At 48.4% G+C, this 12209-nt stretch overlaps 1 protein-coding gene across 3 annotated transcripts in view; it reads left to right on the forward strand.

The window, feature by feature from the left end:
• bcor (BCL6 corepressor) overlaps positions 1–12209 on the forward strand; it is a 43830-nt gene that overhangs the window by 10329 nt on the left and 21292 nt on the right. For 2 of the 3 annotated variants that reach the window (XM_077536875.1, XM_077536873.1), the window contains exons 2-6: positions 4132–4213; positions 4330–7434; positions 9716–9772; positions 10265–10427; positions 11313–11564. In XM_077536875.1, the coding sequence (XP_077393001.1) occupies positions 4211–4213; positions 4330–7434; positions 9716–9772; positions 10265–10427; positions 11313–11564 (3580 nt within the window). In that variant the 5' untranslated portion in view covers positions 4132–4210. The remainder of the gene's footprint in view (positions 1–4131; positions 4214–4329; positions 7435–9715; positions 9773–10264; positions 10428–11312; positions 11565–12209) is intronic. The other variant, XM_077536874.1, reaches the window with a different exon arrangement.

The following is a 12209-nucleotide window of genomic DNA, read 5'->3' on the forward strand; positions in this document are numbered from 1 at the left end:
TTGTGCTTCCGACTTTGTGCCCCTCGATTGCGAGTTCGCAACCCGGACTGGAAACAAACTGATGTGCAAAATCACGTCCCGCCTCTTCCGTGGCATATACCCCATTTGTAATACAAGTACAACGTACATTTAAAGAGCTGCAACCAAGCTAAACCACTGCTAGCTGTGGTAGAAAGTAGATAGAACGCAGGTAAAAGATCTATTTGTAGTAGTTGTACTATAGTCCATTGTTGGTTTTGCTAGTAACAATACAAATAAATGAAAGCATATGTGTATACAACAATAAATAGGGTCTTTAACTCTTAAACGTATTTAAGACAAGATTCATCTTCCAAGTATCGTTGAAGCGTCAAGCGGTGCGAGTGTTAGACGGACATTTAGCGTTGTATAAATGCCGACTAATTATTCTAATGTTAGCAAAGTATGATGCGCCCATTTTCCTGAACCGTCGGCTCAGCCCATAATGACGACGGATAATGGAGCGGCGCTTCATCCCACTGTGCGCAATTTGTGCACGCAATGAGGCTGCAATGAGGGATTGTCGGAAGTGCGTCGGCCACGAGCACGTATGGGGAGTGCGGATGTGTGTGCGCGTGCATGTGCGTCTGTGCGTGATAATTGGGGGTGTAGTCTCAGTCAAGCAAATTATTGTTGTTAATGACTTTTTTTTATTTATTTTTTTAACAATGTCAGTACTCGCCACCTGTGAACCTTTCAATGTAAACGCCAGACTATGCGCAAGAGAAACGCTCATGTCTGACCCAGGCGATCTTTGTCGGGTCAAATTCAACACACCTGCATTTGCCAGCTAATTAATAAAGATGCACTGCCGCGCTCGCTCCTCATTAGATGCAATGTGTCATGGCATTAGACATGTTGTTGTGTATGTGGCTGCTTACTCAATCAGGAGAGACACAGGCAGCGGGGGAGAGATGGTACAGCGGAACCTTTGAGCTGAGATGTCGAATCCGTTTTTTCCTATAGGAAACAAAGGAAGAAGCAATCCATGGTCAAAAGTTGATTTACTGTAAAGCAGCACTGTTGTAACAGTAACAATCTCAGCTACCATACAAATGTATAAGTATGTTAATATATATGAATAAAATGTACACTAAGCACGTAACATCAGTGAATTAATTGTTGTTCAGGTGATTGTTTTTGACTGTGCTTGTACTGAGCACCCATTATGGAGATAATAGCAAACGTCTGCATGCATGCTGCTAAATTTCCCAAGAGATCCAAAGAAAGGTGTGGGTTCCTGATTATGTTGACTTATTGTCAACTTGGACATATCATACCGTTGGCAGCTTTTGTGGGAACATGTTAAACTCTTGCTGTCATGAGTTCAATTTCCGATTATATGGTTATCATCAGTGGGGACCAAAAGAAAGAAAACAATTAGGGAGCTAATTGTTTGGAAGCTCCCTTTAGTCTTGCGACACTTGTGGCCATCTTGCGTGACGGCATGGACCCTGAGGCATATTTTTCCGAAAATGGTGATCATTTTCTAAATTGTACAACCTTCCGGGAAAATTGTTGCGCTTCCCGTCTTTGTTTCTTACTCACATTTTTGTTCTTTTGTACTTTTATTTCTAGTTGGGTGCATGCGTGTATTTGCACAATAGCCAAAACCTGTTCATCCCCCACCCCCCACATTTCACCACACTGTCATCTTAAGTTGCGCGTTTGTCTGTCAAGGCAGCATGCCGTCAAATGTCTACATTCCTATAAGAGGCTTATTTTTTGTTATCTTGTTCAGTCTCATTGAGCGCAGATTGCTTTTTCAATGCCAGATGAGCTGCTGTGGCGGTGTTGTGCGTGCGCGCGTGTGTGAGACAGGAAGCGGGAGTGACGCACTTACACGTGCATGCGCTCGCTGCGCCTCTGCACGCACGCCCTTTCAGTTCTGTCATATGCGGATGTTGTCGAGGCAAGCCCGCTCGCCTCGGTCGGGAGGTGATGTGATGTGTGTGTGGGTGGGGGGGGGGGGCACACTGGGACAGGGAGGAACCGTGATGAGGGGCCCGCAGCAGCCTGATTAATGGGCCTCGGGTCACGGCAATAAAAGTGGCGTGCCAGCGAGGCTCGGCGTCGTTCCTCTGGGATGATAGAGGAGAGCGCTTTCTCTGCTGCTCTCAGCACTGCTGAGCACGGCAAGGCTTCGCTCTTTACTATTTAAAGGCTCTTTCCTCCCCCCACGCCTCTGTCTCCCACCTCCTTCCTGCACCGGTTCCCCTTATTAGGGCCGCCTCACAAAAAAATGCCCTCATAAGGAAACACCGCGTAAGTAAATGCGGACAAGCGCCTATCCTAGTGATTGTAAGTCGCCATTTTCTCATTTTGTCTTCTTGAATTAATGCAGCCTTATGTTGTATCAATTTTCGCATTCCACCCCAAATACAAACTTTTGTGTTTGGAAATTGCGGTCCAAATAAACAAAAGCTGTTATTTTCCATAATACAGTATCGCAGCGTCGAGCAAAATTGGAGTAATTTTGCAACCATTTCAAATGAAAATCGGCTTGCTTGTTTTCTTTTGAAAGCATGCATCATTTGAAGCTAGCGTTGCTCATATTTTCCAAAGCGTCACAAACAAACAGGATCTTGCATTAGAGCTTTGTCTTGCTAAAAATCAATGTTATAAGCAACAGGGAAAGCCAGCATTTCTGGTTACATCAAAAGTGGGTCATAGTGTACTGAGTAGCATCGGCGCAGACCCACATACCATGTTCGTTGCAGTCAACCACAGAACCAGAATTTTTCACCACAAAGAGCCAATGAATAAATAACATCCATTGATGACATCACTAGCAAACAAAATAAAATTATTAAAAATTTGTCTTGCTTAGAATCTTTTTTCCAAATAATCATCATAACTAGTGTTGTTCCGATACTGATTCTGGTATCGGCAGAGGCCCCGATACTCCTTTAAAACAGTGGTATCGGTTTTGGTGACTACTAACAAGTAACATGCCGATTGCATTAATTCCAAGGCTAATATTGGTCTTTGGATGCAGCGTCTTGCGAAGCGATCTTGCGTCTTGCTGGTGCACGACATTCACTGGCATGTGACATGTTCACTGCAAGCCGATCTAGGATATCCTATTGGCGCTTGAATGCTCTGAACCAATGGCAGGACAGCTTTTTCATGTTGGGAAAAAAAACTTTGGTATCGGTATGGTATCGGCATCGGCCGATACTGCAAAGCTGGGTATCGGAACCGGTATCGGGAGCCAAAAAACGGTGTTGGAACAACACTAGTCTTAACCCACCGGATAAAATGCATGGATTTAAACGTCAAAGACCAATTCTAATTTTCTTAACCATTCAAATGAATAATTGCCACTTATCAGTTTAAGAGACCAATTAATAATGGATTAAAAGGTCATTTCACACAATCAAATTCCCTCTTTTTTTTCGTCCATACTCGAGCTTAAACGATCCGTTTTCACAATTCCTATTCATTTTTTTCACGTCTCTGTCTTTTCACAACAAATGTCTTTCATTTGCTGTGGCTTGAGCACAGAGTTCTGTTTGCATGCTCTGTTTTTACACGTGCACGTTGGCCGATCTGTGTTACAGTGTCGACAGGCGGTAAATGGTCCCCCGCCGAAGTGGTCTCTGATGTATAATCTGGCCTCGCTCGGCGGGCTGAGGCAGCCCAGAGCGTTGGTCAGAGGAGCCAGCAAAAACCAATGCGAAGAGAACGTGACTGCATGGTGGCAGCTCCACAATGTGCGTCTAGCCTACAGGGGTGGCCAGTATGGGGGTCAGTGGGAGGGGGTGCAGGGTGGATGTGTTTGTATGGTGCTGAGTGTGTGATGGATTGGAGAGGAGCTTAAGTCATGGCTCTCAAATGTGCTGAGCTTTTTCCCAAAAAAGAAAGGTTGTGACGAGTGCTACTGCCGTGGCAACAAGCAAGAACCAAAGGATAAATGCCCAAATGTGTGTGACTTCTAAGACATATGATCATTGTTTGGCTCTCATGCCCCAGTGATGAAGGAATAATGGCGCTTTGACTTTGGGAATTCCATAAGCGGATATGTTTCAAGAACATTGACAGTTGGTGTACAACGGGGTTTTTGTGGCAGAGCCAAGACACTTAGTGCTAAATACTTGCTCGTCTCCACAGGGTTACTTCTGTTCGTGATGTCGATGCTGACACAAAAACCAATCTGGAACTAAGACAAGGGAACCACATCACACAAAACATGGTAAGTCACTGAGCTTATCCTTTCCACTCATTTTCACAACTTTACTTGGGGGGGTAACAGAACATTTTTGTCATTCTACAAGAGATTTTATTTCCTTTTCACCATTTTTATTGCAGGTGGATGCAAGGTTGACACCCCTGGCAGCGATGGGGCTGGACCGAGGCGCCCTGATCCACGATGGTCTTCGCCTCCACGGTGGCGTTGTATATCCAGGGATCAGAACACTGCAGACAGAGAAGACTAGAGAGGCAGCCGTTCTCCCATTGGGTTACAACCGGGATGGTCTACCTGAGCTTGTGTACAAGCCGGATGGCCCTCTGGACAGTCGTAAACCTACTAATGGATACCTGGGCCTCTATAAGGGCATTCCTCCTAATCTTCACAAACCAATGCTGATTCCTGGAGCGGAGGGTTTAAGCTTGGAACGACGGCTGGCACCTGGGGAAAAAGCACCTGAAATGAGCTTAGGGAGCACTGGCAGTAGCTACCTCCGTCTGCCTTGGCTCAACCCTTACCCAGAAGCGAGCATGTATCCTTTCATGGACTCATCCAAGTATGCCGCTCTGAACATGTATAAAGCGTCATTGCTCAGCCAACCCAACCCCTACCTTCCGCAGCATCTGGGTTACCCTTCTCTTTGTGCACCCCAAGGTGGAAATGTCAATCCTGTTGCAGTCACATCTGCTGCAGAAAGGCTCTACTATATGCCTACTTATCCACCTCCTAGTATGTCCTCTCCTCTGGTGGCTCCTCAAATGAGGATTCCTCCTGTCTCAGTGGCCCCCACATCACTTGTGCACTGCCAGGACAAGGGTCTCGGTGTCGCTCCGCCATTTGTACAGCAGCTTCACCAACCGTCCCCTCATCATCAGCATCATCCATCCGCTATTGACAGGGAGAGATCACCCAACAGGAGCAGTCGACCAAGTAGACCTCCCTCTAGGACAGGCAGCAGTGCCAGCAATAATGCCAGTAGTACAAGTACGAGTGCTGCCAGTTGTGGAAATAATAGCCTGCCTACTGACTCCTCACCCCATGCACCCTCTCGCCTCTCCCAAACTCTCATTGACAATTCACTGGATTTACAAAGGCCAGTCGCAAGGATGGGACAGCCGCCCGTCTCTTCAGCTTCAATATTGTCATCGTCTGCCACGCAGCCTATTTCTCATCTCTTGTCTGTTGGCAGCATGGCGTCAGAGCAGGCATCTCCTGCCAGGCCACGGCCAAGGGAGGGGGCACCAGGTGCTGACAGGAGACCCAGCAAGTCGCCTTCAAAGTCCAATTTTGACAGGACTGCTCAACAACCCCAAGCAACCAAAGAATTGGCAGAGAAGCCGTTGGATTTGTCTGGAAGAATACTGGAGTTTGGACTTCCTAATGGTTTCCCGATTAAGATGGACACTATTGCTCCAGGTGCACGTTATGGACTTCCCCCTAGTGGAGAACTCCTAAAAGAGAACCTATCCCTTTCCCCCTCCTCCCACCCTCATTCTGTGGTAAACAGCACTTCTGCAAAGGTCTCGGAGAGACCAGAGATGATCAGCACTTTACACTCCTCCTGGGTAGTACCCAGCCGGTCTCCCTCTCAAACTCAGCACGCCCCAGGATTATCCCCATCTCCAAGACCTAATGCGGATCTGGGATCTTCACATGGAAAAGGCCCCTCCCCCTCTGTCATAAAAAACAAGAATCTAGAAAGAGTGCTCCCCCAGCCACGGAGCTCGTCCTGTCCGAGGATAAGTGAGCCCAACTCAGTTTCGTCGGATTCCACTCTCATCACATCCAGGGGTATTTCTCCCAAATCCAATGGTGATTGGGCCAAACACAGCCCTCTTCAATCAGAACATGTACCAGTCATGGGCCACCACAGAGAGGGAGCGGAGAAGTCCTCCCAGAATGCTAAGAGAACAGAAACGATTCCAGAGGCGTCATCGTACAAAAGGCCCATGTTGGAGAACGGTCACCCAGCTGGTCCCCTTTACCTCCCCCAAAGTGACGCTTACCTAACCCACAGTTTGGCCTATGCTAATAGATATCTGCACTACCCCATCCCTGACAGCATGGCACTTCACTCTCTGCCAATTGCAGGGAAAGGTCCAGTCTACCCTCACCCAGTGTTGCTGGGCAGCAATAGCCTTTACCCATCTCACTTGGCAGCAAAACCCCCTTTACCCTACCACAACCTACCGCCTGCTTCAGGAGGTGGGGAGTACCTTGCTTATAACTCACAGGAGATGTCCCACCCACTAATGCAGCCTCACTCTGATAACAAGCCGTCAGAAAGAGGGGATGGCAGCCTGAAATTGCGGGGTCATGAGAAATCCAGGGGTCCTTTTGAAGAAAGAGAGAAAAACGTGAGCAAGGAGATGAGAGAAGGTAGCCAAACAAAGTCAGATAAAGAAGCAATAGCACAAGGACAAATTGGCAGTCAAACTAAAACATCATCGCCGTCTGTAGCGTACCGAGAAAAGATTGAATGCATTGACCTTGTCCACTCGGACACTGATGCAGATTCGACGCCAACAGTCCAGAAACAAGCCTCTGGAGAATCTTCAGCTTTTGACCAAAATGAGCGTTACCATAGCAACCAAAACACAGCAAAGGTGGCCTATGAGCCAAAATTTCACCTTTCCCATCCTTATCCTATCCTCTCTGGACACAGCCCAACACAAAAGCCCCATCCCACAGACAGACAGCAGGAAACTACCTATGGAAAGCCAAAGGTTGTTCAGGACACGGGCTGTCATGGAGAGACATCTAGCACATCCCCAAATAATCCTGGGAAGCTCTGCCGAGAAGAAGAAGAAGAGTCCTCAGAGGAACAGTGCGCCAGCCCGGAGCCTGCAGACGACGACCAGAGTACCTTGCGTTGCGCCCGTACGTCCGGTGAGCGCAGCTCTGGTAAGGACAAAGGAACACGAGACGACAGGGCTGCTCACGTCACTCCAAATTGCACGGTTATGGGCAAAGAGGAGAACCAGGATGCGTTGGCGTGTAGAGACACTGAAAACGAAGACAGTGTTGTGGACCTCGGGGAATCTCAAGGAGAGGGTGATGACGAGGACGACGAAGACTGCCAGAACTCCAAAGCCGCCCGCCGTTCCAGTCTGGCCAAGAGAATTGCCAATTCGTCGGGCTATGTCGGCGACCGCTTTAAATGCGTCACCACGGAGCTATATGCTGACTCCAGCAAGCTGAGCCGCGAGCAGAGAGCTCTGCAGGTAAGGCCAATTAGCATTTGTGTGTGTGCTTGTGTATGTACAGTGCAGCATATGTTGCGCGAATCAATATGTGCAATACAAACATTTCCATCATACAGTGGAACCCCTGAGGTTGAACGCAACACTCGGATTTTGAAACTGGTTTCGTCTTACAAAGTATTGGAATGAATTAATCGGTTTCAGGGTCAAACTTTCCACATAATAATAAAACAACAACAACAACATTTTAACCACTTTAAATATTAAAATATAAAAACAATAAAAGATTTAATGATGGAGTAATGCAGAGCTGATTGGTACAATAGACATGGCCAATATGTAATAGATGGATGGAAGCTGAGGATTCTTACTGCTTTAAAGTCCACTTACTTGACCTAACTTCCCCAATGTATATTCTTTTTTTCTATTCTCACGTCCATTTGAACTCCAAAGTTTTTGTGCAACTTTAGCTGCGCATTTATCCACAATTGTATGATGGACTTTAGAGGTTCTGCTGTACTTTAAAACACTGGAATAAGCCCGGGAAGCTCTTTATTCCCATGCCAAAATTCCCAGAACTCCCTCTGGAAGAACATATCTTGCATGTGACTGGCACACTGCTTTTCCAGCACAGCACAAGACTAATCCCCTTGCTGTCATGCTACTGTCCTGGCAACAGGCTTGACCTTCCCCCTCCTTTTTAGTTTATCACCATCTTAGTCAGCGCGTGCAAGGCCAGTCGACGCCCTCTATCAGGGATGGCGGTTCAAAGGTTAACCAGGCCTGCCATGTCTGTATGTTGATTAGCGAGCAGGCGTCTGCTAAAGGTTATTCTCCGTGCGTCCGTACGCGAGTGTCCTTGTGTGAGTGCCCCAGGGCGAGAACGCGTGTTTGGCGCTGCGTCGTTTTTCCCGAGCATGACTGCGGCTGGGCCTCACAGCGCATAACTGCCGCCGGCTATGCTTAACCCCAAGGTGAGGGGCAGCGGAGGGCTTGTCGTGCGTGCTTAAGAACGAGCAGCTGCCCTCGCCAGGCAGGCTTTGCTGTTTGGCTATGTCCTCCCCCTCCCCACCTACCGGTAGTTGTTACCCGCCAAGCCGCTGTGCTCGCCTGCTTGCTGTCCAAGGTCATAATTCTCCTGTGCCCCTTTTGGCTAAAAAGACCCACCACCCACCCACTCACTCAACCCTTCTTTCTCACACTCGGCATACATCAAATTATGTCCACATAAATTACACCGGTGGGGGAACCTTTTTCGCTATCATGTTTAAAGTCCCTGTAGGGCCAATTTTCACCATTCTGATGGGCATAAAAACGTACCTAATTGTTTTCACACTAATGAAAATGTGTGGTTGGTAGGTATTTCTATCATCAGAACCACAAAAGCACCCATGTCCGAAAACATACTGGAAGCCATTTTGGTTTGAGCGGCCATTTTAGGGTAATTTGGCCAAGGGTCCCAGGCTGATAAAGGTCCCACCCTGGAGAGATTAATTGGTGCCCTACTGGCCAAAATGTATAATAGCAATCACGCTGTTCCTGACGGTCTGATCTTTTTTTTAATTTTATTTTTCTCTGTCAAGCGCTCCCAAATTGTGTGCACTTCATGTGCATGTGGTTTGCAGCACCCGTTCATCTCTGCTCGTGGCTCTAATTTGTTTTTAGAATTGTATGACAGGCCGGATCAAATGCTCTCGTGGGCCTACAATCGGGTTCCACACCCCGATTAGTACACTTGACATTTGTCGCTCACATACACACATTTGAGCTACTGTTTTGTGTCCCCCCCCCCCCCTCACTTGTCATGCGGTTCGCATCTATGTGCCAACATTCCGCATAATAAAAAGCCAACAAACCCTATGCTTTGTTATCCACTGGCGCAGAGGCAGATTTGTTAATGTGTCCCAAATGTCTGTCTGTGTTGTTGAAGGCATCCTCGTGAACTGTGGTTTTGTCTGTGTCATGCTTGTCAATGCGCAGCTGCGGCACAAAGCTATCAAACGCTCCATTTCTGGATGTGTGATAATTGAATTTGTTTAGCGGAAGACAAAGGCTAATGCCGAGTTACTATCAATTTTTCCATTACGCCTATGAACCAACATCTTGTTCAGAAATGATTTGATAGTTTTGTGTTGACCTGTTGAGTCTTTTTTTATTTTATTTTATTTTATTTTATTTTTTTGTCATTTTGTGGGACTGCCTTGTGAATGTGTCACGAAACAGTGGAGAAACCTTTACAATAAACACAAGAATGAAATGATGGACAGTTATATTGAGCCCCCCCCCCATTCTAATTGCTTAGATGGAAGTCATATCACGAGAGGGGAGTAATATAAGTCAACCTGCAGCTAACTGGGAGGTCAGTTCTTTACATTTCTTATCACATCTGCCTCTGATGGCCTCTGTCTCCTTGTTGTACACTCTATCGCTGCACACTCCTCCTTTTTCGCACTGCACCCCCCCCCCCCCCCCCCCCCCCCCCCACCCCCCCACCCCTCTTCCCAACTGCCTCAGGGCTTAGATGTATGTTTCTTAGCCATGTTTGTATTACAGGAAGGGAAGATGTGCCAGGACTTTAAGGCCCAGCGCGCATGGACTCACATTGGCTGCAGTAGTCTAACCTGTGTCTTGATGCTTGTTTTTTCACCCCACCCCTTTTTTGTCTTGTCGGTTTAATTTCTTGGCATTTTCTTTGAATTAAATTTTTTTTTTTTTTTTTGCATTTATAGCTTTTGAGGCCAGATTGAGGCTTAAGAGAGGAGAGTATGTGTGGCTCGGCCAGACGACGAGTGGTTTTCATGGGATATCTCTGCATTTCTTTTTGTTTGTGTGTGTGTGTGTGCGTGCACAGCGGGCCATGTTGCGGTTCTCGGAGCTGGAGCTGAAGGAGAAGGAGGGTGTAGGTGGTGTGTGCGTGTCTGCCCCGACACCAGGACGAGAGCTGGCAGACGGCCAACGCAGAGAGCGAGCGCTGGAAATCGGCCAATACGCCACCCGGCAGGGGGAGAGGGAGGGTGAGCACACACGCATCATGTATGCACACACACGCACATCAGCATGCTATAAATGAGGACTCGGGAGTGACACACAAACAATAAGTGCGCTGGCGTGCACATGCGGCAAACGCTGTGGCGAGCGAGACCGGGTCACTCTAAAAAAAGACACGCTCTTCCTCTGTCGGCGCAGACGCTCTTGCACAAGCGCGAGTCAGCCAGAGGGACGCGAGGGGGGACTTTTATTTTCAAGAAGCCTTTTGTGCTTATCTGCACGCAGGGATATGATCGAGAGAGAGAGAGAGAGAGAGGGAGGGTGAGTGGGGAGGGAGAGATTGTGCGAGTGAAAGCAGTGTGTGAGGGGTGTGAAAGCGGATGGGAGAGCGCAACAGAGAGAAGGACGGAAGGGGGGGGGGGAGTTAGTTAGGTTGGCGTGGAGCCCAGCTGCGTGTTGGAGCGAGGCCGCGGCTGACGTGTGAGCCTAATTATGGCATGGAGAGGGAATCTGGGAGCGAGGGGGAGAGTCATGCTCTATGTGAGAAGGGCGTGGTGCGGTCATGCCGTGGGGGAGGACAGAGGACACGGCGGCGGAAAGAAGGAGGGTGGGGGTGGCGGCGGTGGCGGCGAGCAAGCGGCGAAAGTACACAGGATGTTGTCTTGCTCCGCGGAAGTGTCTGCGTCGGCAGTGAACCATCAAGCCGCTGGCTCGGCTGACATCAGATTAAAAAGTCTTTACCCCATCAAAGTTTTACTGCCCGTCTTTAAAGCGGAATAAAAGCTGCCTGCTTCTTAACTAGCGTCTTCCCGCTGACGCCGCCTCCCACCACTACCACCACCCGTTGTTTCTTGGCTTTCTTTCATCTCCTTTCGCTAACTCCCCGCTTCTTATTTTCCATCCACGCTCAGGTGTCCTGCTGGCATACCCCAATAACCGTGTCCCAGTCCTTCAGAGGTGCGGTGCCCAGAGCCTGAGGCTGGGTCTGGACTCCGAAGGGGGTCCCCCCACCACAGCGGCGAGGGACTCTCCCGACGAGGCACTCGGTCACGACTTTGGCGCCGGCAGGAAGCGCCTGCGCGTTCTCAAGGTGGAGCAGGACTCTGAGCAGGAGGAAGACGAGAGGATGTTCCACCCTCAGAAAAGAGCCAGGATGTCTGCTGGTGAGAATTTGTAATTCTGCGGCGCCACCCACACACGCTGTGCTCCTTTCCTTCAAATCTTCACCGCACGTCTGCTGGCGTCCCCTCTTGTTGCTTTTCGAACAGAAGTTCCCAAAATCAATCCCGCCGTAAAATTAAACGACATCACTCGGAAACAACCCCCCCACCCCCTTCAACTCCCAGCCTCCATTCCAGCACCCCCCCATCCCGTCGTTTTCTCTGTGCGGCAGCCAGCAACGGCAAGTGTTTAATCCCGTCTTTGAGGCCGAGCCTGAGCGCCGATCGAGGAAGAGGGGACAGTCATTCACTCTTTCAACACCGTTCCTCTGCACCGCTTACCCACCACCACCTCCCTTTTCAATGCTGCTCTTTTCATCTCCCCTCATCTGTTTGGGTCTCCTCCTTTTTGCACCCCCCACCCCCCACCCCCTCTCCGGCATGCGGTTCTACACTCTCCCCCAGCAAAAGCTGACAAGTCAAACATGCGTTTCGTGTAAGTTTTCAGCTTCAGTGTCTTATTTTTCCATACTAAACTTAGACAGACATGTATCCTTTTTTTAAATGTATTTATTTTTTTTATCATCTGAGTGTGTGTTGTCTCCATGAATCAGTTATTCAAAAACTAATTGATAATCAATTTAATCA

Source organism: Festucalex cinctus, chromosome 11, assembly GCF_051991245.1.
Source record: "Festucalex cinctus isolate MCC-2025b chromosome 11, RoL_Fcin_1.0, whole genome shotgun sequence".
Classification (NCBI taxonomy): domain Eukaryota; kingdom Metazoa; phylum Chordata; class Actinopteri; order Syngnathiformes; family Syngnathidae; genus Festucalex; species Festucalex cinctus.